This window comes from Notolabrus celidotus, chromosome 9 (genome assembly GCF_009762535.1).
Source record: "Notolabrus celidotus isolate fNotCel1 chromosome 9, fNotCel1.pri, whole genome shotgun sequence".
Taxonomy (NCBI): Eukaryota; Metazoa; Chordata; class Actinopteri; order Labriformes; family Labridae; genus Notolabrus; species Notolabrus celidotus.
Window position 1 is genome coordinate 24,865,177 of NC_048280.1, and position 24,023 is coordinate 24,889,199.

Here is a 24,023-nt window from a genome sequence, read left to right on the forward strand (position 1 = left end):
ACTCAATATAAAATGTACAGTGTGTGCTATCTTGAAACAAGTATGGCCTAGCCAGTATTTTATTTAACAAACTTTGATCAACCTTAGTCTTTAAACACATGTCCATTTAAACTGTGAAGCAATAATAACCTAACCATGTCCTTTCTTACTAAAGGATTTGTTATCAAGTAGGGATGCACACAATTAATCGAATATCGATTAATTGATTGTTAAGACATTACTATAGCATTTTTGACACTGTGAGTCTGAAGTACGTTCTGTTAGTCTTAAAATTCGAAGGCTCATAATACTATGTCTGCAGAGAATATTTTTGTGAGCCTGATCATTGATAATCAGTGTTAAACATGTACCTGTATTCAATACCGTCAGTTTAATGCATTTTGTTGCTGTAGAAAATATAATTTTGGTGGAAAAAACATATTTGGCCTTGTTTTTCACTTTTTTTTTTTTTTATTGATTAATCGATAATTGATCGTTAACACTTCCAAAAATCAATCATGGAAAATACTTAAAATTTACATCCCAATAATCAAGTATAATGTTTACAACAGTGCTGTCATAGATAATCAGCTATAAAGAAGGCAGCATTAAGACAGATGAGTGATTCCAAAAGAGGAGCAGAAATAAAGAGAAGAGACATTAATTAGAGTCTCGTTTAGTTGATGGCAGTTTTTAATTTGAGCTTTCAGTTTCAGTGTTTTGTAACTTCTTGTTCTATGCTTTTATCAAAATATATCTGGGAAAAAAGTTGGGGATTTATGTTGTAGTTATTTTTGAAACCAGAATTTGGAGGTATGTTTTAATCACTACCTAGCTGCAGTGCCCCTTTGATTTGGTCTAATCCAGATTTCCTCTCAGCCTCGTTGCGGAATCGCCTGCGTATGGTTGGGAACACTTTGGTCTCCCAGGCCTTGACCAGCAAGGCATAGTGGTCCTCCTGAGGTCAAACACAAGAGCAGAATATACAATAAGGAGAAGAAACTTAAATGTTTTTATTAAAATGATGAGGAATTTGAAGTAATGTAGGCTCCACTCACCCTTGGGACGTCATCATCATCCTCGTCATCACTCTCATCATCTGCGATAGGAGGAGGATGAGGGTCAGGTCCAGAGGTCACCAGATTTTCGTAGCTCAACTCAACTTTGTAATGGCACGACAAGTCACTGTTGTATTCTGGATTGACAGAAGACAACACACAAACAGGGAGTTCAAACTAATTATAAAAGTAGGAGATTGATAATAAGTCAAAGATGTGACATAACAACATGTCTGATCGATAAGGAAAAAGACTGAATTAAAGGTGAGAACATACGCTGTTGGGGGACTGCCACAGCTGCGATTCGACAAGGTGGTCCATGGGAGCCAGAGTCAGAGGTCACACTTGCACCTGCATCATTGTCACTGTCTGAGGCCATAGCGAAGGGCAGTGCTTCAAAATTTGCACTTATTTCTTCTGCAAGGTCTACACACAGGTCAGCAGCATTTCTGTGTGCTTGGCCTTCTGCGTAAGCAAAAGGCCGGCTTCCGAAGTTGGCACGGATCTTTGAGTTCTAAGGAAAGAAAATAAAGAAATCCTATTCATTAAACCTGAGTGTTTATAAGAAATGGATAAAGCATTGTTCAACATTGTATTGTGGCTTAACAATTCAACACTTGTTCAAATGTTCAGATGAGGAATGTTTCAAACTCACCTTTTTTTGAATGTGCACCAGGGGCCACATTCCACCAGCCACATCCTCCAGGATGGGGCTGAGCCTCTGGCCGCAGTAGGTGAAGTAGACTCTTCCTTTCGGGGCCTGACCAGGGGGCGGAGGAGTGCCCTCAGAACGCTCCCAGCCTATTCCAGCCACATCACCTGTGTCCATTTAACGTATTGTCAAGTTAACAGAAAAGCTCAATGCTATCAGGTTAATATCAGAGACAACATGCTTATATAGCTTGAGTAAAGGAAGCAAGATATGCTAGCAACATGGATGATTTTTGAAAGAGCAGCCAGTTCAAGAGTTCAGTTAAAATCCATAACATCCACCGCTATATGGATTTATAAGGTGACCAAATCACAGAAGAGATTGTGGATTGTGTACAAGGAAAACATTGTGTCTCCTCTCTCACCAGGAAGTAGAGCCACATCCAGCCTGACACTCTTCCACTGCAGCAGACTGGAGCCGTTATAGTGCACTGCCCTACCATTACTGACACAGACAGTCAGGAGACAGACGCACAGAAACAGAACAACATGAAAGAGAAGAATAGCAGTCAGCACTCTGGTTAGAGACAGAGCAGTAGGAAAAGGATGGAGTTTCTGAGAGTTAATATACAGGCAGGCATACTTATGAAACAGACAGGTGCCCACAGGGTTGGTCCACGCTCCGTCTCTCTTTTCTGCCTCAGTGGCAAAACCAAAGGACACAATCGGGCCACTGTCCTCCTCGGAGTCTCCATAGGAGACAATTTCTATCTCCCAGTAAAAAGACGGGGCCTGCAGGGACAGAGATTTTTATCTCCCTAATACAAGTTCAAACAAACTGAAACAGCAGATTTTAATCCTGGAGTGAGTTTAAATGTGATGTGCCAACCTGGATTGGTACAGGACATGTGGCATAGATGAAGGTGCCTCTGGGCAGCCCTCCTCCTGCACTGGGATCAGCCAAGAAGGTGACGGAGGTCAGGCGAGATGAGAACATGCAGGCACGGACCGGAGGGAACACTCTGGATGGACTCCAAGTGATCTCCTTAGGCTGATGAGAAAAGAACATCAAAGGTTTCATAAGAAGTGGGGGCAAAAAAATCTGACTATTTAATTCATCAAAAAGTCTTTGAAGATTTTTGACTCGGGGTCAAAATGAGTGAACGAGTTAAGGCTTGTATCAATATATTTAAGTTAATGCTGTAATTATTCTTCTTTCAGCGGTCAGTCAGTTAAAACTTTCAGTTTTTTTATCAACAATTTTTAAAGACTAAAATTAGTCTCTCTTTAATCAGGGAGAAGATCACTAAACGTTTTAATGTGTTCGCTGATATGTGCTTTTTGCTACACAGAATCCACGTTTGTTACATTTGAGGGAATCTCTGATGTTTTTTTCTAGTTGTTGAAAAAATAAGTATTAAAACTAAGAACATTAAATAAATGATACATCTATAGATCCGAAGCTCCCACCTGGCGTCTGTCGGTCTGCAGAGGAGGAGGGGGGGGCCGAGCGCAGTCTCTGTAAAGCATTCTAACTCTTTCACATTGGGCCTCAACCATGCCGAGGCGTTCCCCTGCACAAGGTGACAGAGCTGTATCAATCAAGCAGCTGTTCAATCTGTTCATTTGTACATGATAGACAAAATATTTTGAGTGCTTAAATGATTTTAAATGACAGTATATATTCTCACCAGGGCTGCACTCCTGGGCCACAAGGTTGAGCACCTCAACAGCAGCAGGACACTGCTGGATGAACTCCTCACAGAAAGAGCTGTCCTCAAGTAGCTGAGCCATCACCAGGCACGCTCTGAAAACCAAAAAACAACATTATTGGTGTGAACTTTTCAAAATAAAATGATTCAAAATAGCTTATTAAAGAGATAATGGCACGAAACATATGACCCAATAAGTTAAAAAAGACTGATCTAAAATCGAATCTGAAGCCAGACCCTTTCAGGAGCAGGAGTCTCAGTTAACATGTTTGTACCTGGTTCTTATTTCTGCCAGCAGACGCACTGCAGCCATAACTGGACTGGAGCCATCTCCTGTAGCTGGTAGAGAGGTGTGAATTGAGAGGCTGCCCTCCTGTGGCAGAAGCATGGACTGCACAGCTTGAACCACCTTCTCTGTGATTGAGAGCTTGTAAAGTGGGAGAGCCTGTCAAGAGAAAGAAAGGGGGACACGTGAGATTGAAGCTGCTATTTCTACTGAAAGTAAAGTCTGTGCTGAAAGAGGATGAAAGTAATACCTCAGATCTGGGAGTGCAGAGTCGTGATATTGGTACCGTCAGGATGTCTGAGGCTTTGCATGTTCTCCTGTACTCACAAGAAGGGAACTTGACAGTAGCAATGCCTTCCTGCTCATTGATGGACATGACTATGCCTACACTGCCCAGCACTCCTTTACCCACCACCTGCAGGCAGAGAAACCACATGAAGTATACCCAACAGTTCACAAAGCTTATTGCAAAATATGTTATAACATGTTCATAGAAGAATTAGTGTGAAGTACAGAATTTTGGCTGCTTTGTGTCCGTCTGTTTACCTGGACTTCAGAGCCGATCTTTATAGTTTCTTTGAAGCCTCCCAGAGCACAGAGGGCTGCGACAGCTTGTCTGCCAATGGCCTGCAGCTTAGCCAGTTTCCTTCCACTGCTGCTCCCGTTCTCCAGAATACTCTCGGCATACTTCCCCAGCTGAGGGATAAACATCAGAGCCCGAGAGAGAACCTGCCACAAACCCCAGAGGGAAAAGCACTTGGTTTAACACAAACAGCATCATTATGGAATCAGTTCCATGTAAATCAATTATTAGAATTATGAGCCACAAGCTATCAGTTAGCATTAGTGAAAACAGATACTGTTATACAGTCTGACACTAAGCAGTCCTTTACTTTTTCTGCAGTGCTGGTCCAGATCTGAGCCGTGTTGGACTCTGGGGCAGTGAGCAGGCTGTGCAGCAGAGCGATGACCTCAGCAGCCATACTGTTGGCAACATGGCCACTGATGAACGGCCTGACAGGGTCCGACCTGTTCAAGACAGTTTACAAATCAGAGCAAGTCTGTGACAGAAGAAACCCCTTAATGATGCATATAACATATTTACAGGAAAAGACTGTACACATCCAGTTATTACACTAATGTGGTGTTTTTGTTTACTTGCCTGGCCAGCTCAGCGTTCCTGTCCCTGCAAACAGCCGTCTGAGCTGTTTTCTTCTTGTCACCTGTGGTTATGCCCCCCGCAGCCTCCTGAGCTAGAGTCTCCACAGGTGGACCAACACTCACGATCAGACCAGACTGAGCCCACTTGTTGGCCTTCCTCAGGGCAGCAGCTGCCTCCTCTGTGATGACTTCACAGCTCCCACTCTGGGAAAGTTTTGAAATAAACAGAGGTAAGGACAGCGTTTGTAGATTCAGGATTTATCACTCTTTTCTACATACATGTTTTCTTTAACCCTAGAAGACTATCGCCTGGTGATTTTCACCCGAGCAAACCGTTTACATGATTTTCATTATGTTGTGTTTGTCTGAGTGTCATGGGTCCCTCGGTAGCTTCAGCATTGTCTTTGACGTCTTTGAAGGCGTGTGTTTCCCTATTCCAGAACCCGCTTTTTCCTCCAGGCACGTGTTTGGGTGATTTTCACCCTTTTTTGTTTCTCTCTCCTGCAGCTGTTTGTGTGTCAAGGAGACTTTGCCTTCACCAGGGAAGTCTCAAATGTCCCAGGAATGGGTGATCCGAACACCGAGTTTCCAGTTTCATAATTTTTTGTTTTAGACATTTTTGGCCCCGAATTCCAAATTTTTCAGTAATTTTGGAGCATTTTTATAGGGTCCCACCATGACACAATTTTTCCATTTTGTTAGACATGGCACAGTTTAAAATAAAAGAACACTACTCTAATTTGTCATGTTTTGTCATATTTTGTTATATTTTGAGGAGAAATCATTTTTATTAGGTATATTATATCGGGTAGAAAACACCCGGCGTTAGTGATGGTGTTACTAATTTTTTATCAAAACTCTCACCTTTGTCATGTCCCTGTCCATCTTGACCACCTTCTCCATGTTTGCTCCAGTGCCAAGCCGGAATGGACGTCCCTCTGAGCTGCTGTATTTTGGGAGTGGATAGAGTAACAATCATGCCACAGAAACGTAAACACAGCTTGCTCATGTGAAACAAAGATATCAGGGAAACCTTACCTGAGGAGTGGTTGTAAAACTTCATGAGATGACTGGTCCTCCCTCTTGTGGATAAAGATAGAAAGCTTGCCATCCACTGCCTCCCCCTCCTCCCCGACATCATCTGACTTCAGAGCTCCTTTGGAACTGGCACGCGATAGACTCGTGTCTGGCTCGGAGGAGATAGGGGAGAGGAGGGTCTGGCAGCCTGTTAAAGAGGGAACATTGGGAAATTATATTTGGATTTAGCAGAAGGCAATATCTAGGTAAGTAAATTAAGTACCATTAGGTAAGAGAAACCAACCTGGTACGACATAGTCTGCCAGCTTGGCAAGAAGCAAGGCAGCAATCCGTGAGGCAGGGTCATTAGCATCTTGTTGCTCAGCATCTAGCGTGTTAATAGAATAGCTCCATGAGGGCAGGGCCACATTACCACAGTCCTCTACACTCATGAGAGGCAGAGCGGCTCGACACAGCTGAAGGATGATGAGGACCAACTTTGGAGAAGGTCTCTGGTCGAGCAGCAGAGACAAGAGCTTAGACACACAAGCTGGCTGGCTCAGGATGGCCTTTCCTATGTGGCTCCTAAAATAAAACAAACATTGTATCAACACAAAGTAAAATGATAACTTACAGCAGATATGTGATGTGTTATATAAATGTGTTATATATTCATGTCAGAATGTATTACCTGGAAAGGTCATTGAGCAGACTGAGCACATCCTGTAAGGCATCATTTCCAGCTGCCTGATTCCCACAGCACTCTGTAGCTCTGGCCAGGTGATTGGTCAGCAGGCTGGACACCTGCCGTGCCAGACCGGAGTGAACTGCATCTGTAGACCCACCTTCATAGAGAAAAGTGAGGACTTTTAACCATCATTACAACACACCACCTAACCAGGTCTCTTAGCTCATGCTTAATGTCAATGTCTTCCTTCCAAGAAACAAATAAACTTAGCATGACAGTTCTATACTTTATTACAGAAAAGATCAAAAAGCAGAATTACCTTCCACCTTCTCCCACTCAATGCAGCGGTTAGCCAGCACCTGGAAAGCAGCCCATGCCATAGTGGCCACTTTCTGCTTTTTTGTCTGTTTTTCATTTGAGCTGCATTCCCTCTGACCGCTTAAACTACACAGACTGTCCATGAGCTGGACCAGACCACTGCGGACTAGGCACTGCTCCTCACTCCTGTAACAATCGTATTAGAAGAGGGTAAGGGATTTGACTGTTTTGTGATACAAGGACAGTTTAATAAAGAAATAGTGCAGGATGACATGTCTTGCCTGGTGTAGGGGATTGTGCAAAGCAAGCCGATACTGTTGGCACAAGCGATAGGGTAGCGAGCACATAGTGACACTACTGATGTCATGGTCTCTCCAAAGGCCTCCTGCACCTGCTCTACCATTCCACCACAGGTCAGTTCCTCAATCCTACACAAAAATCACATTATCCTTATTCAAATGTTTTATTCCGATACATCAAACAATCTTAAAAAAGTGACACCAATTTATTTTAGATGGTGCATCTATGTGCGAGTTGGGAGACAGTAGGAATTAATGCTTGTGTTTAGAGCTCACTCCTCTTACCTTGGGCCCCCTTGCAGCACCATAGTGACAGGACCCACCAGGTGTGTGACCCCACCAACTCTGACAGCAGCAGTGAGCAACTCCCTCATATGGACAAGTGCCTGCTTCCGTGTGCTGCCACGTCTCCATCGTGTCTGCGCGGCAGACAGGAAACTGCTGCTTGACACCTGCAGGAATCACCAGTGTTTAAGATTACATCAGGCCAGATAAATTCAAATACAGCTATGACAATAATAAAAGCAATAAAAAAAGGGAGGAGGAGTATAAGACACTAACAGCCTGATCAGGTGTGGTTCCAATAAAGGCGAAGAGCTGTCCCAGCAGCACGCTGTATGTTGGTTTGTCTCGGCTGTCCTCTATGGCCAGAGACTGCAGCAGAGTAAATGAGCTGCTGCGATGACTTGTAGGATGGTGTCGCCTCCTATGGGTTAAAAATCAATGTTTAAATACAGCCCTTTCTCCTTTATGTGCTTTCAGAACATTAAATCAATCAAACAAATATAGACAAAGACCTCTGGGGTGCGTGTGTAAACTCCAAATCCTGGTTGGCAATCATCTCTAAGTCAGAGGGTGCAGACATGCTGCGTAGAAACACTGGCTGCTTCACCATGGGGATCACCGTCTTGGCATCTGACACAGACTTAGAGGCTGGCACAAGAAGAAAAATTGAGTGATAAAAAGACAGAGGCAGAGACCAACCTGCTGTTTATTGAGATTTCACTTAGTAATAATGAACAGCATAAAAAGACACACATTTACCTGGACCTGGTGTCCCTGCAGGTGTAGAAGTTAAGCTCCTGCAATGTGGAGCAATAGTCACATGCAGCAGCAGCTCTGCTCGGTTCATCAGACTCTTAACCAGTGCTTTAGTTTTGGCCAGCGAGGTAACATTTCTGAGGTGCATGGTGTTTACCTCCTGAAAGAATTTCTCCCTGTTGGTTCAAATACATCGTGTTAGAGCATGCAGTGACCCCTGGTGAATGAGCCGGCTTAACTTTTAATTACTTGCCTCAATGCAAGAACGACATTTTCCAAATCGGTGAAGTCGAGTGGGACCTCCTTCAGGGAGCAAAGGAGTTCAAGCTCCTTGATTTTGTTCTGCAACAAAATATCCCCAGTACATTATGAGTATTAAAACAAGTGTTGGTGGTTAATGTTTCATGTCACAGAGAAAAGGTGATTGTTTTGTGTGTGAATCAGGGTACCTCGAAAAAGTGGTAGTCATGAAAGAAAGGAGTGTTGTTCTCCAGTTTCCCCTGATGTGCCTCCTCTACCTCATTCTGCCATTTCTGTTCCAATTCCGCGACACTCTGAAAGCAACACAGAAGATCATTACACACTCAGAATTTTGGTTTGTGTTTCCTTTTTTTTCTGCTGAACACAGTTCGTTTGATTGGCCCAAACCTTATTTTAAATGGTAACCCGCGGTTCTAATGTGACACCCTTATTTCAAGGTTATACTACAATCCGTGCCCTTGACACAAATGTATCAGATTTTGTTTAATTTCAGCAGCATTCAGGCATCCTAAAGGTAGTGTAGTAATGTAAAATAAAGCAAATTCCTGGCTGCAGATAATCACAGATTTGCTTTATGCATTATGCAAAAGTCATTTCACAATATTTCTATCTCCTGTAGCCAAAATGTAGTACTTTATTAAACTACTAAAAGTAGCAGTTTCTCCAATTTACAGCACTGGAAAACATAACTAAAAACAAATTGGCTTTTAAAAACCATCCTCCATAGCTTACCTGCAGCTGACGCTCCATAGCATTGATCTTCTTGAACGTTTCAGCCATGATCTTACAGACCAGATCGTACTCTTCTGCGTGATCCTCACGATACTGGTAGTTAACAAGTGACTGAAGGGCATCAACCAGGCTGAGATGTTTAATCACACAGGATACTATAACCTCCTCCATGACATCTGGCCTGATCACCTCCCTGACAGACAAAAACAGAGGTGTATAAAAATGCGATCCTTTGTCTACAAAACAAAAAGTTTTGGGGTGTAGATTGCTATCACTTCCATCTACATCAATATCACAAAAAACTACCACTGCTTACTTGATGCTTGGGCGAAATTGTGGTCGAGCTCTTCCAGACACTTCTCGCAGCCTACCCATAATGCCTGGAGGGAGACGGATACGAGGCAGGTCAAAGTAGGTCCCTGGCATGAGGCCTGGAGGTGGGATAAGCACGTCGGAGGGGTAGGTGAACTCCCGATCCTCCTCAATCGTGAGGGGCAGAGGTGAAGGGCTCGGCGTGAGGGCAGGAGAGATGGCACCATTTGCTTCCACCTGCCACTGACATCTGAATAAAAAACAAAAGTGTGTCATAACACTGAATAAAATGAACTACTCTTATAATGTTTAATATTCATCACATGATCACATGGTGACATTTTGTAGCTGTGTCACCTCTGCAGCAGTTTAGAGCAGAGCAAATCGTGACAAGCCTCCTCCTCTCTGGTCACCTCTGGCCCATTGTACAAAATCCGGAGCATCGAGCAGGCAAGCACTGAAAGACCCAGTGCAAGGTCTGCCAGAAAGGGGAGGCCTCCTGAGACATCCTCTGATGACTCCTGAAATAAAGAGCATCACCAGAATTACTCATTGTTCCAAGCTGCCAGCAGAATTAAACTGCAGTAAACATTAATGTGTGGGTTGTTTTACCTGAGCTCTGACAGTGCAGGAGAACCCCCACATGGCTTTGTCAGGAGTGTTGTGTTCTCGTCCACTTCTCATCTCAAAGGAAAATGTCACAGTATCGCCTTCCACCTGTAGCATGACACAGAGATCAAATCCAGCTCCTCAAGAAACCATGTTTGAGTCGTTAAATGTGTTTGTTTAAGCAAAATATTTTACCTTGACCAGGTCTTTGGGCCATCCTGTCCCTAAGACAGAGCGACTGCCATACCCCAGAGTATTTCCTCCATACTCCGTCACTTTACGACTGTTGGTGTTGGGACCGGCATAGATAACCAGCTGCAATATGAGAGAACACATTTAGTGTCCAAACAGAGCTTTATTAAGAGGAGAAATGTTACACAATATATGTAAAAGCAAAGGGTGAAATAAATGCCTTAGTGCCTTTAAGTAAGGCTAATACCTTGTCATAGTCATACTGTGAGGAGCAGCGAGAGTCGAAGCGAAGGTAAAGGCAGCGGGCTCCTGGGATGTGTACCGTCTCCTTGAACTTGTAATTGTCCCGCACAGGATGCACTGTCTCAACAGTTTTCCCAGCAGCCCAAGGGGCAGGGATCTTCAGTCCAGTTAGAAAACCAGGCTCCTCACGTTCATCAAGAATTCTAATATCAAGGTTAAAAGCAAATTACCAGTTTTACAAACTTAGTTTTGGACAAACCTGCTGGCAAGTAAGTTATTGCATGTTCATCAATAACCAAACTTGCATCATTAACATTCAAAATTGTGAATGAAAGCAAACCAAGATTTCATGCAGTTTTCAACATTCTTACAGAAGCACCTTAGTTGTACTTACTTGTCATCAGCAGTACATGCCTTCGCCCCCTGCCCCAAAGAGCCACCCATGAGGGGAGGCTCCTCAGTGAATAGTGGAGACTGAGTCTTCAGTAACAGGGCAGTCTGCAGGAAAAAGTGAAATACATATTTTAATGAAGACTGTTTTCCTTACTCAAGGAAGAAGACTGTTTTCAAGAATTGAAATATTCTTACCTGGCTAGTATAGAGGACCAGCTGCACCAACTGAGGCATGAGGGCATCAGCCAGAGTAAGAGTCTGCAGGTTTGGGTGCATCAGAGATGTGAGCAACACTGGCAGCAGGTGCCCGAGCATGGTGGCCTTGGTTACCTGTTCTAAGCCTTTCAACCTAAACAAGACCAAGAAAAGAAAAAATGTTTTGATGATGAATCTTTATCAGCAAGAAGACAGGTTAAAAAAAATGTTTTAAGCTTTGTACAGGAATCATTTCTATTGATTCATTCTTTTTAAAAGAGTCTGCGGGCATTTCTCAGATTAAATCAAATCGTGCTGACACTGCAGTAGAATATTCAAGACATTTATATCTTTGGTTTTATTTCAGTCAGCTACACTATGATTTTATGGTAATAAAGACTGACTTTAAAAATATGCTCATGTTATATAAAATAAGTAGTTTGTGAATATCAAAGAGTAACCATCTTCCCCTGCAGCCAGATAACTCAAGTCATTTCTTTTCTCAACCTCACATTTTAAAAAGATGCGGTTAAAAGTTTACCTCGTTTCTCTGTCGGATATGTCGCTGTTAATTAGAGCTGTGGTCACCTGCTGCAGGGTCTCCAGTACTTCATCACATCCCACCAGAATCTTGGTTGCTAAGGACAGGATACTGCTTTGCAGCTCCTGAGGACACACACAGTAAGGCCCACACTTACGTAACAACTGCCTCCAAGATTTTGGATGATCAAATCTCTTGTCATGCTTTATGGAAGTCTACACATCATTTCCTAATGTTGATGCCCAAAGGTACAAAACATTTTATTGCAGCCTGAGCTGTAAGTGAGAGTCACAGGTGAGAATTTAATGTTCATCCATTTCAATTTTTATGACAAATAAAAATAACACAACCTCAGCTATTATGGCACTGCTAATTAACGGCGGTCCTGTTGCTCCATTTAGTCTCTGAAGACACTTACATGAACACACCACGTGCACAGAGGTAGGGGTACTTAAAAGGGGTGTTTACCTGTACCTTCATTGTTTCCCCTTGTAGGGAGCTGTCGCTGTCATCATTATCATCCGGACGGATAAGGATGGTGTTACTGAGGAGGTGGTTCTGAACAGCCATGAGGTAGCGCAGACTAGGTGAGACCACCTACAGAGGGGGAAAACCACATCAAGTTTGTACAAGAGCAACCTCGCAAAACATGTGATCTGAGTCAGAGCAGATGGCATGACGTTCTGCTAAGCTGATATTCATACTGGCACAGTGGAGAGCAGCTTCTGGAAGTCGTCTCGGGCGACAGTCTGACATTTGGTGATGAGGAGGCAGGATTCCCTGACTACTGTCTTGAGGATACAGTGCAGCAACTCATCGCTCAATCTGTAAGAGACAGATTTATTTACTTTAAGCACGGAGCTCATTTCCATTTTGAGCTAAGACATGTTATTGTTCTGTGCTGACTGTCACAGGCTCTGGAGAATAGCGACTTACCTGTAATGGTCATCTTCTTCACTCCCAAATCTATTCTTCTGCAGCTGGTCTGACAAGTTGGTGAGGATGACATCACGAAGCTGAGACAAGCCACTGTTCCTTTCACCTGAGTGTCACATGCAAATACACAGAGTATTAGAAATATTCAAATCAAACCAGTGTAAAGCAGTTGTATTCAAATTAATGTTTTTCATAGTCACCTTCAGTTAAAACCAGTTTCAGTAGTTTGTTGAGTTCAGCCTCCCCCTGATACAAAGTATTCAGTCCTGAGCTACAGAGATAGAGACAATACAAACATTAAATATTAGCATTTCTATAAACGCAGACGCCATTTGTTATTTACTTCTGTGGTAGACATGACTTACCTGATGGCCAAGCACACTTCTTTCTGGATCTCTGCCCCTATCTGATCCACTGGAGCCATGAGTAGCTGCCACAGGAGCAGGCCTGCACGGCGCACACTCTCCCTATTTTGTTCCGACTGAGGATTAAAAAACCTAAAAACCACCTGAAGGAGAAGCACAAAAATACATTCAACAACACAAGAATTAGCTGAGTCATTCTCAGGAAACCTGTCCCAAGCTACACCTCAAACACACCTGGAACACCACCAAGATGCAGCGGATGATGCAGGTATCTCCATTCACCATGGCCTTCTCCATGATGTCACAGATGCTGCTGAAGTGACGGGCCTCGATTGGATGTTGTTTACCCAGTAGTGCCCCTAAGGGTAGGCTGTTGCTGCTGGCTGCCAGCAGGTTGAGCTGGTGGATACACATCGCACCTACGTGATGAAGCAGCTGGTTGATCACTTCACCAGTTGCCACAGTTTCCTCTGTGAAAGGACAAGTTTTGCAGAAGTTAATTTACCTGTTTTGACCTCATAAAAAAAAAAAGATTGTCAGGTGGTTTCAGAACAGACTTTTATCTACCTTTGGGTTCTTTAATGACATGGCTGACACCGAGCCTATGGCACACATGATGGAAGGCTTGATTCCCTGGATTGCACCACTGATCGATGTAATCACTGGAGCAAGTCCAGATCAAGTTGTTCAGTGCATCATAACATGCTCCTGCGAAGACAAAGATTATAAAAGTTTAATTTCTTTGATTATGTTATTGGACTTTGTGGCTATCTGTGGTGAATCAAACACATAAAGGTAGAATGTGACAGAAGTTGAACTCACCCAGCCCGGCCACCTGGGCTCCCCTGCCTAAAGAACTGCCTGGGGCATCAATGAGGTCTGCACGGCTGCTGAACTGACCATCAGCCAGATTAAAAACCAGACTGGAAGCTAATACTGAACAAAAAGAGAGTTATATTTAAAGACTTAATTCATCCCTCCTTACACTACGTCGCACAAAGCAGTGAGTTCTGGACATTTTTTTTTGTAATATTAACTCTTAATACCATCAACCTTTCATCCAATTTCAGAGGTTGTGATAAAAAATACAAGCAGGATTTACAAGGGTACCTGTGTGTACTTACTTTTGAGAGAGGACAGGCTGCTTGTACCTCCAAACAGAGAGCGTGTGGCAGAGCTCCCAGATACACCAGGAGGTGAGACCAGCATTACTAGATAGGTTCCACAGACATACATCGGGGTCCTTCTCAGGGTCTTTAGAGGGAGTCCACAGCTCGTGTTCACAGCTTTAAAAGAGTTGAACAAAAAAGTGTCAAAAAGATATAACTTATCCACCGTACGATCCACATGAGCTGCACAATAACACATTCAAGATGTTTTGGGTGTTATGAGTTTTTCTGATAAATTACCAGACTGTTCTTCTTTGACAGTGTTGGTGATTGCAGAGCCCGTTAGAGCAGCCAATGTGGCAGAATGGGAGGCCCGGAAGCGTGACATTCGACTCAAGAGGAGTTCATTCAAGCACTTTGAAGACTCGCCTTCTTTGCGAGTAAGAATTACTCTCTCCTGCAAGATGTCTGCAACGCACAACCCTGTCTGTGTCTGCATGATGAACAAGGTGGAGAGAGAACATCAAAGATGAAACACAGACATAAATGAACCAGGTGACACTACTGTGCATGGCAGGGCATGTAGAACTTACAGACAGGTGAAAGACATCCATGAAGACAGAGTGGCCTTTCTGCGTCTTCTCATTGAGACTTGCGGGAGACCAGACCCAGTACAGGTAGGTTCCATCTGAGCAGAGGTGGAGTGTGGTCATGCTGCTGCCCACCGGGAAGTGATGGGCTGGCATGGGCACAATCTGGCACACCTTAAAAATTGCAAATTTTATTAGCATTGGCTTTGGTTTGACATGTCATATCAACTGAGAGCTGGCTGAACGTGGGCGCAATAAAACTAAAATAGCCTTCATATTGACCGTGTCTTAGCAAACACTGAAATATGTATGTTTATTACTATCTCCCACCCTGCCTCTTTATCTCCTTTATTTGCATTTTAGCTTTTATTGCATCCTGAATAAAGAGAAGTACTGCTCTGTTCTGAGCCTGCATGGCTTGTTTGAATGACAAAATCATTTTAATGTTGTGTAATGGAATAACAAACCACCTTCAGACGAAACAAAGAGCCTTTATGCGAGACTCGTTCTGAGCTTACATTTTGAAATGTACTGAATGACTCAACATACTATTCAACACATCGAAGTGAACGTATACAGTACCTGGAGGGTGAAGGGGTCTATGACCTGGCACAGCTGATGAGGCTTGGCATCAAAGGAGGAAGGACGGTGGAGGAGGCGACCGCTGCTGTACACCACCCAGCCAGGCTCCAACTCCTCATTTCGACAGTACACAAAACCTCTGCACAAACAAAATCAAACACAAGGCAGCTATTTCTGTGTTCTTTGTATCTTTTTTTTCTTTGCTTGAAGGTGGATCCAGTTGAGGTCATGGTTTGTGTTTGAATTACAAGTAAAGTCCCAATTTCTTGTGTGGCCTTCCCAATGCTTCTATAACTATTCATTCAAAGTGTGTCCTCTGAACCTTGAATTTTCAAAATAGTTTAACCTCTCAACTGTAGCTGTTTCTACGTATTGCGCAAATTGTCTTGGTCCATATCATAGTGATGTTATAACAGAGTTCCATTCCTCAGATAATTGTTTGTTTTCAGGTTTTCCTTTTTTCAGATGGAACTGCAAAGGTATCATTGTATAGTACAGTTATCCAAAACTCTGGGTCTTCGTAAATCTAAAACAAACTGTGGCAGGAAGCTGCCCTCCAAAATGTGTACAATTTGCTGCACTAGCATTAAATTAAGAAATTAAGCAAACACTCTTTTAACTAAATCAATCAGAGACAGTTGGGGAAGTGGGACTGTGTACTGCCGATATTAATTTAAAAATTTCCAGGAAATTATGAGCATCACTGTTGCCCAGGGATGAGTACTTGATAAGAGATATTTTTAGTGCATCCCCTGTCCTATTCTGTCTGTCTCTGTTGCTATTCTCTGAATGCTGCAGATAAAGACAAGGCAGGCGGTAAGGAGTGTCACATTACCTCAGTGTCCCATGTAAACCGGAGCCCAGCTTGCTGAGTCCTCTCCCAGAGGAGTTGGTGGTATACAGATAGAGCCCGTCTGTGGCAAGACAGCGCCCCAGGTCAGTGTCTGCGAGACACAGGGACAAAAAGAGTTCAGTTTAAGCTTAATGACAGAAGTTGCAGATTTCTGGAATGAAAAGAAGTGGGTGGAGGAGGGACCAACAGGGGAGTTGAAAGAGTGGTGATTGGCAGCAGAGTTAGGCTGCTAAACAAGGTCGAGGCATGTTTGATGTTTCACTGTGAGGGTTGTGATGCCGCCAAGAATCAGAACTGATCCAGTCTCAGCTCAGCATAAAATCTAAATATGCAAACCTGCTCTACTGGTATCATACCCTGATCCATCGCTCCACAAGGTCAGATGATACACAGCTGGGTGGAGAACATCACTCTCCCCTCTTCTACTTTATCCCTGAACCTCTCACAGTCAGAGCTCGTCTCTTTATTCAAACACAGGCAGTAATCTCTTCACTGTACATCCATTTACAGTAAAAGTAGGCCAGAGAAGTCTTGTACCAGCCAAAGCACTCTCACTTCCTCCATTTTTAAAAGGTTTTCACACACTTTAAGCAGTTCAGACAAAAGGCATCATAAATAATCTAAAGGTGAATAAATAAATCAAAAACCAGGGCAGAATTATGATGAGGAATCTGCCGAGCACTGTCCTCCCTACAACCGGAAAACTAAATATGTTCATGACATAATTCATCACTACCACATGAGAGAACTGCATATGCTGTAAGATATAATTCATATTTGTTGGTTTGCAAACAAGGAGGTTGATCACAAACATTTTTTTTACCTTTATTCTCTGCTCCTCCAGCAGAATTGTCAGGTGTAGGCAGCATGTCCTCAAACCCCCAGGACACACTGTGTTTGCCCCCCAGGAGGCAGGATGGAGAGCCCGGACCTCCTTCCAGGAGCAAAAGCCTGAAACAGGGGAGACACAGAGTTATCCCACGTCAGGTGAGTCACTAAAAGCTATCATTTAGATAAGAAACCAGAGTACTGTCCTCACCTGTAAAGCACATCTGACACAGGGAGCTGACCCAGGTCGGTCTGTTTCTGCAGCAGGTGAACTGTGTGGATGAAGGTCTTCAGAGATCCCCTGGTGAATAGTTTGGCAGATTAATCAGGAGGCCTCGGCACCAAACACAAGTTAAAGCTCATTGTTAAGCAGCTCTGGAACTGTAAGTGGAATAATACTCGGCTCGAATTATGCAGGGGACCTGATGTAATCTGCTGGGAATCAAAATGTTGAATCCGAACGAAAGAACATTTTCCATTAGGATGCAGCACAGAGGTTATTTGACACAGCATCTCTGCAGGGTGTAATGAGCAACCTACTTAAGTTTGTGCAGTGTTCATTTACTGCTTCGCCTCATCTATGACTGAACTATCAACTGAAAACATTCAAGTGATTCAGTATTCAGGGCCAAGATCTATGCAAGAAGTGCTTTTCTGGCATTTACTGATGCAAAGGAAATTAGGTTTGCTACTGCAGCTGAAGAAAACATCTTAGACTGGCGGTAAAAGAAAATGCGAGGATGGATATCAACATGATGTTTGGATTATAATCCATGTTACTACAGATGTAAATGGCAGCAACATACATCTTGCAACTTCCTGCTGTAGAGAAACACATGGATTGATCATCAGTGTGCTGGTGTCACTTTGTCCGAATACAAATGTAAACATCTTATCAACAGCTGATTTCAGTGCATGGCTATGCAGCCTTTTAGCTAGCTAACCCTTCTCCCCACACAGGGATTTTAATAACCATCCTCATTCAGAGTTGAGGGGGAGTAAAGCTCAGAGCTCTTTAATTAGCTCCCACTGACGGTGAAAAGGCGCTGAGGCTGGATGGTTCCCCGCAACAAAGAGCTCTCAGCCTCAACAGAGGCGGAACAAAGAGTGGAGAGTTCTGGTTTTGACATGTCAAGATGGGTTGTCACCAGCAGAAGCCAGAGTTCAGGCGCAAAATGCAAAGAGAAAAAAAAACAGGCATATTTGATTCTCCTGCAGGCGGAGAGAAAAACGCAGAGAGCATCAAACCAATAATCAATCTCACTTTGACTTCTCTTCCTTTTTTTTGCATGTTAGCAAAAAAAAAAAGGCTTCTAATGGTTATAAAAGGATCAGTGCCACCTCTTCCTATTATGTATATAACTGACTGTGCGTGGGGCCTTCTGCTGCTGCGCCATGTATTTCACTAACTTTAGAATAATGGTGAAGCTGTAGCAAGCGGCAGAACAATTCTATTTTTTCTGGTAGAAGTTTCAGTTGTTAACAAAGCTTGTAGATCATGCTAACAGAGTACAGTTCAGACTGCAGCAAACACTGGTTGTGAACTGTTTGAAGCCAGAGCATCCAAACACTGCAGTGACTCCTAGCTGACTGAGAACAGGAAGTCTATTTATGCACACTTGTTAAGGAAGTATTCAAAAGTAAATCAGCAAAGTCCAGCTCCACTTTTAGTATTCGGATGCATCACAGAAGGACTGCTGTAGTGTGCTTTGAACAGTTTGAGCATTAAATCTGGTGTTCCCGTCTGTGTAACATGAGCTCTAAAGAAGAGAGAAGCTAATCATTGGTCAGTTATTTGAGCTTTGGCTGACAGGAAGAACTAACCTGCCTGTAAGAAGCATAACTAATGAAGTAACTCAGCATTGTTTTCACTTTCTTAATCAGGTTATTTTCCCTGTGTTTACTTTGTGACACCAGATGTCTTGTACAGTGTTCTATTTTTCTCTTATAACCCTTTACTGAAAATTACTGTTTATATACAAAGTCTCAAGAGCCAACAGAGGATTCAAAAGAAGGGTAGAACATCAAGAAAGGTCTGTAGGGCCTCACCTGGCACAGGCGAGTGCCACCAGTGCAGCAGCAGCGTTCTCTCTCTGTCTGTGGGTGTGGAGGATCTGCATCTGAGCCTTCCCCTGCTGTTGTCCTGACTCTTGGGCACCATCTTCCAGCCAAGAGCATAGCAGCCCCTCCAGACCATTGAGGCAGTCGGCGGGCTCTTTGCTGAGGCTGAGCGGCTGGCAGTCCCGAAGGCAGGCTAACAGAACCTCTGCTGTGACACCGCAGAGCGCCGGGTCACTGCGAGTCTGGGACTGCAAGAGCGGGAAGACCAGCAGCAGACCAACACGGGAAGTAAACGGCGCCTGCTCGGGTTGCTGGAGCAGACCTTGTCTTTTTAGCAAGGCCAAGGTCTCCTCATCAGCCCCACCGATCCCCTCTCGCTCCTGCTGCTCCTCCAGGGCCAGCTGCCGCTGCGCCCCCCATAGGCCGCGCAGAGCGTTAAGACGGTACTCCAGCAAGCGTGCGTATGCATTGCTTTGATTCCCACAGACGGCACGTAGACGCTCCGCAAGCTCCACCGGGTTCTTCGTCTCAAATGTTAGAATCTGGGGGACAAGCAGGGGAGGAAAGAGGGACAAAATCTAAGTAGCGTTAACAGCAGCCGCCATTGTGAGAAACAGCCGGCAGTTTGTGGAGAACAATAAAGTTTAGAAGTGAGAGACAGCATGTGTTTTCTTCCTGGTCTGGCTACAAACAAATCAAATTTTCTACATCAGAGACTCAGAAATATAATTCAATTATAGAGGAAGCACACAGCACCACAGAATTCAGATTTCACTGTCATGGATTTAGATTTGCTGCTGCGAAAAGCACCTCAGTGTTCACTTTACCTGAGTCAGTGTAATATTTGACTTTACACAAAAGCTTTCTCTTCACACAGAGAGATGAAAGAAACCTTTGTTTAACTAGTTCACTTTTAGCAGAGTCAAAAGTATTCAGCTTACACTTTATTACAAGACAGGGAAATATTTAGTCAACATCATGGTTCCCCTTTTCTTAAAGCTAAAATCTAAACCAGTCCGCTTGTGCCTTATTCGTTTAACTAATCAACAGCGTAACCATGGGTCACTTCCCCAGAAGAACTCCTCGTTCCTCGTTCAGCTGCGATGAAGCAGTGGTCAGAGATGGAAGACACATTTGGGGTAGCCTATAACAAGTGAAACAATGTGCCTTATGTGCACTTAGGCAGCATTTCAGATATCGATTACACTCTGTGGCCTACGAATCATGGGCCAGGGAAAAAAAATCCATTACACCATTTAGCAGGCACATTTTGTATTGATTCAATTTCAGAAATGCTACTAATGTTACAGTAAAACTCCTTGACTGGATGCTGGGCCTTCTCCACCTTGCCTCTCCGCAAAACACTGCTGCAAACAGATAAAAATAGTCAGCATCACAACACCTACCAAAACAGCACTGAATGACACAGTCAGTCCTAAAGCTGGACTCGGAGAAGACCCGGGAGGTAGAGTAGAAGAATTTGACAAAGGTTAAGCAGACAGAGATATGTTTTGAAATTAGTTATTATTTACAGTACACAGAAGCTCTATAGATATAGAAGTCATCATTTTTGATCAGGTTAAAGCATAGTAGGAATCTTTGGGATTTTATCCTGCGTATATAATGTTATCACCCTTTGTGTTTAAAAAGTACAGGCCCGTGTATTTCTTCTGTCTGAAACTAAGATCATTCTGGTCCTTTTTTACAATAAATTACAAAAAATATTTTGTGAACCTGTACTTCCCAGACCCTTAATCTCAATCTTTGGTGTCCCTGAAGACTTTACTTGCTTTTCTGTCGGGGAAAGAAATATCATTGCTTTTGCCTCTCTTGTGTCCCGCAGACGCATTCTTCAACAATAAAAGGATCAGAAACCGCCATCTGAAAGTTCCTGGCTAAAAGACCTAATGTCCTTCCTCTATTTATAAAAAAATAAGTATAGTTCTAGAGGGTGTTTAGATCATTTTAAAAAGACCTCGGGTCCTTTGCTGTCATTTGTGAATTATATTCCCTCTCTTGAGGACTAATGTAATATAGCATAAGTTTCATAGTTCAAGTTGTAAAAATTTATTTCAAGATTTTGTTTGTTAGAAATAATTTTTACTGTATCTATTTTTATTGTATTTCTTATTTTATTTTTATATGTATATATATATTTTTTCTTGTATTTCTTTATTTTATGTATCATATCTTCTTTCTAATTCATGAGTCCTTCCAGTTTTCTTATTTTTAAGATAACTTATTTCAAAACACATTGGATTGGACTCTAGTGGTTGTCATTGTACGATGTGTTCTTCTTTGTCTGTAAAAATATAAAACTGTGTAACACGCACTTTTTGATTGATGTATACATACAGCAGAAAAACCTAATAAAATATATGATAAAAAAAAATAAAAAGTACAGGCCCAGAATTCATCAAGTATGCATAAAATGTACCTGTCTTACTCCACTGTTAAAATTACTTTATGGCAGGTTGCAGGACACCGTTACTGCTACTGGTATGACACTGGCAAGGGTGATGTTTACAACAAAAATCCAAGTAATGTTAACATAAAAAACAGCCCTCAATTCCCTGATAATAATACATAAAATAATAGAATAATGTCATCACCTCTTGTTCATAACAGCGTAAACATAAAGGCTGAGTTAACAAACCGTGTTAATGCATGTCTGTTGTTGAAAATGAATGAGGCGTTTCATTCAAACATGCCCATTCACATTCATGAATTAACCAGTAGTCTGTCATCTGTCAGGGCAGCTAGCTGAACATATGTATTCATGCCAGCCCAAATAAACAGCATTTGGCTGATCGCTGAATAGTTAAGGAGCCATGTGCAGCTGTTATGTACCTAATTGTGTAATGGACTGACCATTAAGTTACTAATCCTGGTGAGTATAATATGAAAAAAATAAGGAAGGCAAATAAGAAAGGGGGGATCTAAGTCAATAGGTTAGGACAAAAGAGGTTATGCTGTTGTAAATCAACCAGCTTTGAATATACAAATATATATAGAGAGCAAAACACCACGCTGCATATTGTGAAAATTAAATCAAGCAAGCAATGTCCGATCACATGGCACAAAGGCCTACACCATTCTCAGCATACTCCCTGGGAGCTGTCCAGACACGTCCCTTCTGTCATCATGCAACTTCAATTTAAATTCTATGATGGGATTTTCTTAAACAAGCTTATGTATTTTAAAAAAAAAACAGTCTTTAAATTTTTTAAAAATGTCCTGATGTGGGGTCTCTGGCTAAGAATGGTTGATTGCTGGTGTAAACTCTTGAATGTAGAGCATGTTATGAACTGTTCATGACTTATTTCTAATCACTGGCCAGACTATAAAGATAAAAAATAAACCTAAAGAACAAATAAAGCAATGTAAATATCTGATTAGATGGTATTATAATCTACATTTTGGCTAATGTAAGGTAATATTAACGTGGTTTAAACTCACTATCAGTTGCATTCTGATATCCAACATTATCTACCTCTAGTTTAACATCAAACAGCAGCTCATGAACATCTGACATGAACACTACAGGAAATGTTCCCCACGGAGTGATGGATACAGTCTGTTCTCGCTCTGTTACATAGGATAGATAGAGGATGCAACATTGTTGTGTAGAAGTTTCCATCTGCATCACTGTGAAGTCTCCACAAAAACATCACAGACACTTCCGGTTAGAATCTTGGTCTTCAAAATAAGAGCCTACATTCCGCATATAAACACTTAACACACTTGTGTCTCAAAAGACAAATAACACTTTATTATCTGATTCCACACATCGCACCACAAGTGATCAGAACAGCTGATTGTAATAATGTTTGTTGACTGTGATATATCTGACCCTGGCATCATGAAGACTGAGACTACTATAGCCTACATGTCTTCAGGTATTTGACTCATTTCATGTCTTTAAAAGTACTTCTATACCTTTCTTTGTACAGATACATTTTTTATTTTTATTTAGAATTTTTGGATTTGTGTTTAGGTTTACATATTCATTGTCGTTACTGTATTGTTGTGTCCTTACTGTCTTATTGTTAAGTACCAGTGTTCCATTCACCAAGTCAAATTCCTTGTGTGCGAGCTCACTTGGCAATAAAGCTTTCTTGAATCTTGAATCTTCAATGAAGCCGCAGATCCTATATTGAAATATCAAGAGGACTGTATCATCTTAGTAAAAATCAAATGATGCCAAAGAGATATTCAGTTTTCAGTTTAATATAAAAAGTTGCCTGTATGGAAAAGTTGCTGCACTGTCTGGCAGTACAAATCATGTCAATTGAGGTATTGACATATCAGATTACATGCTTGTGCCAGCTCATATCCAACTGTCCTTGTTTCAATACAACTTCAGATGGCAGATAAAAAGTAACTGTGATGCCAAGCCGTAGTAAGAGACTCAGTAGCATCATTGTGTAAAACAGGGGTTCCCAAAGTGTGGGTACAAATGGGGGGTCGGGAGATGTCTTCCAGAATATATATATATTTTAAATTAACTAAAAATATTCATTATCATTGTCTATTATTGTTTATATACCTTATTTCCTTATGTGTATCTTCCTTTTTGTTTGTATGTTTAATTATGATTATTCATTCATTATCATTACTATGTTTGTATTTTTTACATGTATTTATTTTTCCTTCTCTTTGTTGGATTTGTATTACTTATGTATAATTTGTTAACTTGTGGTGAACAAAGAAATACTGTAAGTTTAAGTTATCTCAAAATAGTAAATTTTACCCATTATAGTAAAAAATATCGATAAAAATAGTAGCTTAACTTGAAATAAAACCTTGAAAATAGAAAATATAAGGAGTTTTCTGCCTTTCCTTTTGCCAGATGACTCCTAAGTTTAGGGTTAGTGAACAATTAATATCGAAAGCATCAGTAGCAGTAGGTTAATTAATAGAAACACAGCCCCATGCTCATGTGGGCTGGCTAATTTTCTGCAGACTAGCTAAATGAAGCCACATTAAATCCCTTTAAGGGACAGTGGGA

The 24,023-nt window shown here is 42.1% G+C and overlaps 1 protein-coding gene across 4 annotated transcripts in view; it reads right to left on the reverse strand.

The window, feature by feature from the left end:
* The window catches only part of LOC117818355 (probable E3 ubiquitin-protein ligase HECTD4), a 37,922-nt gene that overhangs the window by 12,456 nt on the left and 1,443 nt on the right, over nt 1–24,023 (reverse strand). The window contains exons 2-52 of one of the 4 annotated variants that reach the window (XM_034691195.1): nt 19,001–19,554; nt 17,163–17,252; nt 16,947–17,074; nt 16,106–16,214; nt 15,271–15,409; nt 14,692–14,862; nt 14,399–14,591; nt 14,114–14,275; nt 13,812–13,925; nt 13,557–13,697; nt 13,224–13,459; nt 12,990–13,132; nt 12,825–12,895; nt 12,625–12,730; nt 12,393–12,513; nt 12,163–12,285; nt 11,689–11,813; nt 11,148–11,301; nt 10,954–11,057; nt 10,564–10,762; nt 10,320–10,439; nt 10,128–10,232; nt 9,873–10,036; nt 9,520–9,765; nt 9,204–9,396; nt 8,660–8,764; nt 8,464–8,552; nt 8,214–8,386; nt 7,967–8,102; nt 7,731–7,875; nt 7,455–7,621; nt 7,152–7,298; nt 6,872–7,056; nt 6,556–6,709; nt 6,169–6,449; nt 5,886–6,072; nt 5,712–5,793; nt 4,849–5,051; nt 4,580–4,715; nt 4,233–4,415; nt 3,937–4,101; nt 3,676–3,845; nt 3,380–3,495; nt 3,159–3,262; nt 2,578–2,739; nt 2,332–2,480; nt 2,114–2,193; nt 1,693–1,856; nt 1,314–1,551; nt 1,038–1,174; nt 811–937 (exon numbers count right to left, since the gene is read on the reverse strand). In XM_034691195.1, the coding sequence (XP_034547086.1) occupies nt 811–937; nt 1,038–1,174; nt 1,314–1,551; nt 1,693–1,856; nt 2,114–2,193; nt 2,332–2,480; nt 2,578–2,739; nt 3,159–3,262; nt 3,380–3,495; nt 3,676–3,845; nt 3,937–4,101; nt 4,233–4,415; nt 4,580–4,715; nt 4,849–5,051; nt 5,712–5,793; nt 5,886–6,072; nt 6,169–6,449; nt 6,556–6,709; nt 6,872–7,056; nt 7,152–7,298; nt 7,455–7,621; nt 7,731–7,875; nt 7,967–8,102; nt 8,214–8,386; nt 8,464–8,552; nt 8,660–8,764; nt 9,204–9,396; nt 9,520–9,765; nt 9,873–10,036; nt 10,128–10,232; nt 10,320–10,439; nt 10,564–10,762; nt 10,954–11,057; nt 11,148–11,301; nt 11,689–11,813; nt 12,163–12,285; nt 12,393–12,513; nt 12,625–12,730; nt 12,825–12,895; nt 12,990–13,132; nt 13,224–13,459; nt 13,557–13,697; nt 13,812–13,925; nt 14,114–14,275; nt 14,399–14,591; nt 14,692–14,862; nt 15,271–15,409; nt 16,106–16,214; nt 16,947–17,074; nt 17,163–17,252; nt 19,001–19,554 (7,996 nt within the window). Of the gene's footprint in view, nt 1–810; nt 938–1,037; nt 1,175–1,313; nt 1,552–1,692; nt 1,857–2,113; nt 2,194–2,331; nt 2,481–2,577; nt 2,740–3,158; nt 3,281–3,379; nt 3,496–3,675; nt 3,846–3,936; nt 4,102–4,232; nt 4,416–4,579; nt 4,716–4,848; nt 5,052–5,711; nt 5,794–5,885; nt 6,073–6,168; nt 6,450–6,555; nt 6,710–6,871; nt 7,057–7,151; nt 7,299–7,454; nt 7,622–7,730; nt 7,876–7,966; nt 8,103–8,213; nt 8,387–8,463; nt 8,553–8,659; nt 8,765–9,203; nt 9,397–9,519; nt 9,766–9,872; nt 10,037–10,127; nt 10,233–10,319; nt 10,440–10,563; nt 10,763–10,953; nt 11,058–11,147; nt 11,302–11,688; nt 11,814–12,156; nt 12,286–12,392; nt 12,514–12,624; nt 12,731–12,824; nt 12,896–12,989; nt 13,133–13,223; nt 13,460–13,556; nt 13,698–13,811; nt 13,926–14,113; nt 14,276–14,398; nt 14,592–14,691; nt 14,863–15,270; nt 15,410–16,105; nt 16,215–16,946; nt 17,075–17,162; nt 17,253–19,000; nt 19,555–24,023 lie in introns of all 4 variants that reach the window. The other 3 variants (XM_034691193.1, XM_034691194.1, XM_034691192.1) reach the window with 3 other exon arrangements.